The sequence below is a fragment of the Pinus tabuliformis genome, chromosome 3_2 (assembly GCF_031772625.1).
Source record: "Pinus tabuliformis cultivar Carrire ecotype Pingquan chromosome 3_2, CPIR1, whole genome shotgun sequence".
Classification (NCBI taxonomy): domain Eukaryota; kingdom Viridiplantae; phylum Streptophyta; class Pinopsida; order Pinales; family Pinaceae; genus Pinus; species Pinus tabuliformis.
Window position 1 is genome coordinate 691237474 of NC_142302.1, and position 6710 is coordinate 691244183.

Below are 6710 nucleotides of genomic sequence, written 5' to 3' on the forward strand. Positions count from 1 at the left end.
TTTTGTAATGTTGCACAAAACCATATGGTTTTTCCATGTATATATCATCATCTAAATATCGATGTAGAAATGACTTTTTAACATATAATTTCTTTAAATTCAAATCAAGAAACTAATACGAACAAAATACAAATAGATACCATTTTAATAACAAGCCAAATGATTTCATAGAAATATATACCTTCCATTTGGGAGTAAAAGATTTCATGAGAATATATGTCTTCCATCTAAGAGTCACCTTTTGTCACTAGTTCTATTTTATACCTCTCAATATTACTGGAAACACCTTTTTTCAATTTGTATACCCATTTACATCAAACAACATTTATATATCTACGAAGTTCTACCAGCTCGCAAGTTTTATTTTTGTCAAATGAATATTTTTTTCCTTTCATAACTACCTTACATTTAGCATGATTAATATCATTTATTTCATTTTAATAATAAAAAGATTCCCTATTGTGACTAACCAAAGAAGCCAATGAAGTAAAATCGATACGTTTAGGTGAATTTCCTTTTTATGTAGATCTTCTTAGTGTTGGTTATGTAATTTCCACATTTTTCTAAATATAATCCTTTACTTTTATGTAAAATATTATTTTTTAATTAAAATATGTATTTTTTATTTAATATAATATTTAAAAAAAATTCAATACCTTTTTTAACCTATCATTAAATAATTTTTTACCATCTATGAAAATTGTACTCACAGATATACAAAATGTGAATTTGACATCTATGAAAATTGTACTCACAGATATACAAAATGTGAATTTGATGTGTTACAGTTACAGAAGTTGCATGAAAAGATGAATATGTTGGAAAAAAGAAATAAGGTAAGACGATATAGAGGGTTATATTCGTTTACTGTTTCATCATTTATATGAAATGCTATACAAAATTTTTAATTTATTTTCATTTTTTTTGTGTCTTCCTTTCTGATTTTTATGAGCAAGAACATGGTTGGTGAAAATTTGGAGTCATTAACGGTCAAAGAATTGCAACAACTTGAAAAGCAATTACGTAAAAGCATAAGAAGGATTTCTGATAGAAAGGTAAATAAATTTAAATGTAATTTGTATTTTTCATTAAATTATAATTGAAATTAATTTAATAATTTTTGTTTGTTGCAGATGAAAGTATTTTCCCAGAGTTCCAAATTATTACTACACAAGGTACATCCAATATTTCTTTATTTTTTTTTTATGGAGAATGATGAATTTGTGATAAAAAACATAAAACATGGATTAAACCATATAACATAATTCATCTAGAAGTTATAGTATTTATCAACTATAGATCTAGAAATTACAAGTTCTCATTTATATAGCATGTAAAGATGCACATAATCAAAATAACATCGAGTAGAATTCGTCTTTGAATGGAAAATATGTCAACAAATAGGCTTTGCATGACCTCTAACATCCAAAAAAATCATGCTACAACAAATACCTACATATCATCAAAATCATTGCTATCTCAGGATCTTTTTCATGGATATCACCCTCCAAGCGTTAACATAAGATAGAAAAAACTTATAATGTGAAGTCAACATTCAAATTGAGTGACACCTAAATTTTTAGTAGGGTCATGATAAAGGTGTCTGAAAACCAATGTCACTAATACGAGTTCTATACCCTAATACATGAAAAACTCAAATTGAAATATTGCAATCCCCCAATCTTGAAATATTCCATTGGATTTTAAGTGAGAGCTAAAATTCTACATTCTCCATATGAAATGTAATAAGGCTGGAATACTTTCAAATATCCTGAGTCATTTCATGGTAATGTTAAAAGTTGAAGCAAAATGATCACAATAAAATACAAAGGAGAATGTCACTTTTACTTAAACATTACCATGAATTTCATATCAATACTAGGGCGATAGGTTTGAATATTTAGCTATTATGGACCTAATATTACCATAGTGTTTTCTTTCTCCCTCCCACTCTCGATACTCCCACAATACTCCTAAACCTCCATTTCTCCATCCCGCTTGTTTTTGTCTCCATGTGCCAATGTATTGTATAAACAATATCTTATAATACACATATTGCTATACAACATATATAAACCCTTTAACCCCTTATTATATGCTCAATATATTATTTCATTTTTTCCTCATTTTTTATCTGTGAATATGAATGAACATGATATGATATTTCTTTGTGAGTGTATCTCCCATGATTAGAGTCAAATGTCTTGAGTTCGAATCACACCTCACTCATGCTTAGGGGAGATTCTTGGACATTGGATAAACCAATGCTCGTAGTGTGTGTTGTGACATGTGGTTAACCACCTCTCATGGATCCTTCAACTGTGGCGATGACTCCTTTACCAACACCTCCGGTTTTGGTGTGAAGGCAATTATGATTCCAACATTTTATATTAACTTTATAGAAATAAAATAAATTAAAGTTAAAGAAATACTTCTATTTATATTATAGGTATTTCAATATAAAACTTGAATAAAATATTTAAATATTCATATATATAAATATAAATATATGGACACAAATATGAAGATAAATTTTGTATGTGTTGGTGTATGTTAATGTTAACCCTAGGAACAAGAAATTAAAAGTAAAATAATTTAGCTAGTTCTTATTAAGAATGAAATGTGTAAGTTATTGAATTTTAAAAAAACTCAAACAATTACACGATGAAATATGGAATATGGAAAATATTGAAAATACAATTTAAAATAAAAAAATACACGTGTGAGAGTGAGAACCATTATAGATCCATCTTAACAATAGATTTATCGAGCTTGGTAGATTCATGGTTAAGATTGGATAATTAATAAACTATTCAATGCATAACAAAATTATTAAAGAATAATATTAAGTAAGTAGTGCCCAGGACTTCTCGGGAGGTCACCCATGCCAGATTGGCTCTGGCTCAAGTGCCCTTAACTGTGGAGTTTTCCCCACAATCAAGCCCGCTTAGGTTGATAAGTCTCATTACGACAACCAGTTTAGGATAGGTCTCCTCAGGATCAAACCTCACGGAAGTGGTTGTGCATTGTGCTAGCGGCTGGAGAGAGTTGGTGTGACCCAGGGCTTTAATAACTTAAATACCTCTCCGTGGCAGCTCCTCAAGCCACATGTCAAACATAGAAGATAATAAAAAACAAAAGAATTAATACAATATGTATTATTTATTTACTCAATAAATTATATATATAATAAATTAAATATATGAAGCTTTCATGGTATAAGTCTATTATTTATTTGTTTAATAAATTATACATATAAAATAAATTAAATATATGAATCTTTTATGGTATAAGTCTATTAAATAGACATCCAGCAGCATATAAATCAAAACACTCAACATTTTATTTAAAAGAAAACTGCTTTATTTAAACAAACTTCTTTGTATAACTACTAATTATTTTAGTATTATTTGTTTGTTGTTATTATTATATTATTTGTTTTGTTATTATTATAGTAATTTATTGTATTCTTAGTTAGTAGTGAGGATAATGTATAATGATTAGGTAGAGAATTTGGTATCCTTGTTTTGTGGGACAATATCATGTACGTTTAAGAATTGTTATCCAAAAAAATAAAAAATATATAAAAAAAATAAAAAAATATATATATATATATATATAAAATAGAAATATAAACAGCATGTTATTGATGATAATAATATAATCCATCCTTGTACACACTAATCATTTTTGTGGTTTGTCATTGCGGTTATAGGTACGCTGTTTGGAAAATGAGAAAATTGGACTTCTTACAAAGGTGCTCTTTTATTAAACTCGAAATTAAGTGAAGATGCATATCTTTTTTGGTTATGATCTCGATAGGTTGATCTACATAACGTGATGGCTGTGTCGCAGTTGGGTACTAGAGGACATTCCTCCACTTCAGCAGTAGACTCCCAAATCATTCTCAATACAGGCCATTCCTCCACTTCAGGAGCAGAGTTGTCCAGCGATGAGGTATGCTAATCACCGCCTCTTTATCTTTCTGTGTATCTTTATGCTATTTTAGTACTAATTAGGGAAAAGATTTCCTTATGATAGCTTGTTTAGCGGTCGCTGTGACGAGAGCAGAGATGGCCACTTCTCCTCCAGCGAGTTGTCATAATCCGACAGTACTGCTATATATTACTAGATAAATCTCTCTTTCCCGATCTATCCACTATATATCTCTGCTGCTCCAGGGATATAGCATTAAAATAAATCAATAACGAACAAAACTTGAATGCACTATGAGGATCATATATTTATTTTTACTTTTGAAACACATCATCGGCAGTTCAGCCTCTTATTGACTTATTGCTGCGATACCACGTCCAAACCTTTCGGAATGCATATTAATTTGTGAAGAAATGGCATGCCACGATTGCAACACCGAGTTGCCTTTTATATGTGAATATAATTAAATATCAAATGGGATGATTGCAACAACGAGTTGCCTTTTATGGGTGAATATAATTAGTTTATTTCTGATGCTCGGTTTTGTTTGTTGCCCTATTTCAAATTTATATTCCGAAAGAATTTATAAATACTTCCAAATAAATATTAAAATTTTAAAAGAAAATATTTTGGTTAGTTAAAATGTAAGTTGATTATATTTTTAAAAATCATAATTTCTAAAATATAAACATATGTAATATTACAATTTAAATTCTATAATTTAAATTTTTACTCGAATATTTATATTTTTTATTGTAACAGATTTTTGAATAAAGTAAATATGTATGAAAAATAAAATGTAACATTATAAAATTTAAAGATATTAAATTTTAGTTATATTAATTAGTATTTTAGAATAGCGATATAGGTATAATGTTGATTTTTTTATATTTTTATATTTTTCATATAAAAAAATTTATTATAAAATTTTAATTGTACCCATAAGTGTCTCTATTTTGGAACACGGTTTTTAAATTAAGATTCAAAAAATAGAATTAAAATGTAAAATTATAAAAAATATGATTAGAAATTATGATTAAAGAAGTATGATTAAAATGCAAAAGAATCATTGTTATAAAAAAATGTATTAAGATACACTTTAATGTAAGTGATGATAAATCTATCAATGTTAATCAACTACATAACTCATATGATTGTACTAGTAAAATTATATCCAAATCAAAAATATTGGCTAGTATATAAATAATAACATCTACTACCTATGATACTCAAGTTAAGTTTCATGTCCTTCATGATGGGTGAAATGCTTACTCCATGTGTCGAACATTTCACAAAATACACATAGGAATATTCAAAATGTATTTGTCTAATTTATATCCAAATTAAAAATACTCCTTAACCTATTAGTAATAACATCAATTAGTTAGTTAACATTGAAATGTCTTGGAGTTTATTGCTGATGTTTTAATCACCATTTGCTAATTCATAGTTATTAAATCATTTTATATAATTTTAAAATTATTTAATAGATTTAAGATTAAAATTAAAAGTTAAAAAAAAAAATATTTAATAAAAAATTAATTTAAAGTAAAATTTGTTAAATGTTAAATATTATAAATTAATTTTTATAAATTTTTTTCATAGATAAACATGTTTATTTTGAATTTTTTTTTATTTTTTTATTTTTTTAATAAAACTGAATATAGCTTGGGTAGCATTTATAAAAAGAATATATTTCTAGTCATTGTCACATATAAATGAAGCATATTAAACTCTAAACCTAATATTGGTAAGTAATCTAATTTTACTTTATCATTTATTTCAATTATATCAATGATATTGTATTGGTTAACTATTGTTTAGAAAAAATAGTCTGAAAGAAAATAAGGGGCATCATCCTATTTTAAGAAATAGGATTTCATTTTAACTTGTAAATGAAGAAAAAATATGTTCATGATTTAGAAAGCCATATTTCCTATTGTATTGAGCACATATACATGTTTATAATTGTAAGAAAGCCTCGAATAAGCTAGTAACCAACACATTCAAAGAAAATATGATGCATCATCATATTTTAAGAAATAGGATTTCATTTTAGCTTGCAAGAGAAGAAAAAATATGTTAATGGTTTGGAAAGTCATATGTCCTATTGTATTGAGCACATATACATATTTATAATGGTAAGAAAGCATCGAATAAGCTAGTAACCAATGCATTCATGAGAACCATGAAAAATTAGAATAATGCAAATGCTAAATAAGAGAATAAGTTTTATAGGAGATTTTTGCATTTAGGAGATTCGTTATTCATTGAAAGTACATGGAAGATTAAGTTCCCAACTAAGTAACTAGAAATGATGACATTAAATAAAACGAGTTTTCCTTGACCATTATTATTAACATGATTAGCTATGCTATTAAATGAATAGACATTGATGTCCTTGGTATATTCTTTTTTCTTAGCTATAATGTAAAATGACATAATTTTAATCTCTTAATTAGTATGTATATAGAAAGATGCTTAAATAAATATTATATTATCAAAGTGTGAGAGATGTAACACAATAGATAATCAATAGTATTTGTAGAAATTATTATAGTCATCTTTTCATGAGGGTTTTTATTACCAAGTGTGGAAGAATTTCATTAAAAGGAGATGCCACTATAGTTTATGGAGATGGATTTTTGAAATGTCAATCTACCATTTTATGATATTTCTAGTTCAATTTTCATTTGAAATAAAATGTCTTTATAGAACAAAGGAACTAATTATTTACAAAGTACATAGTTGAATTTTATTACTAATTAGTAAAT

General features: G+C 26.7%; 1 protein-coding gene across 7 annotated transcripts in view; it reads left to right on the forward strand.

Moving 5' to 3' along the window:
• The window catches only part of LOC149182514 (agamous-like MADS-box protein AGL11), a 57438-nt gene extending 52963 nt beyond the window's left edge, over positions 1-4475 (forward strand). For 3 of the 7 annotated variants that reach the window (XM_089418562.1, XM_089418559.1, XM_089418561.1), the window contains exons 3-8: positions 789-836; positions 957-1055; positions 1134-1175; positions 3716-3757; positions 3856-3957; positions 4042-4475. In XM_089418562.1, coding sequence (XP_089274688.1) covers positions 789-836; positions 957-1055; positions 1134-1175; positions 3716-3757; positions 3856-3957; positions 4042-4050 — 342 coding nt within the window. In that variant the 3' untranslated portion in view covers positions 4051-4475. Of the gene's footprint in view, positions 1-757; positions 837-956; positions 1056-1133; positions 1176-3715; positions 3758-3855; positions 3958-4041 lie in introns of all 7 variants that reach the window. The other 4 variants (XM_089418565.1, XM_089418566.1, XM_089418564.1 and 1 more) reach the window with 3 other exon arrangements.
• The last annotated feature ends 2235 nt before the right edge of the window (positions 4476-6710 follow it).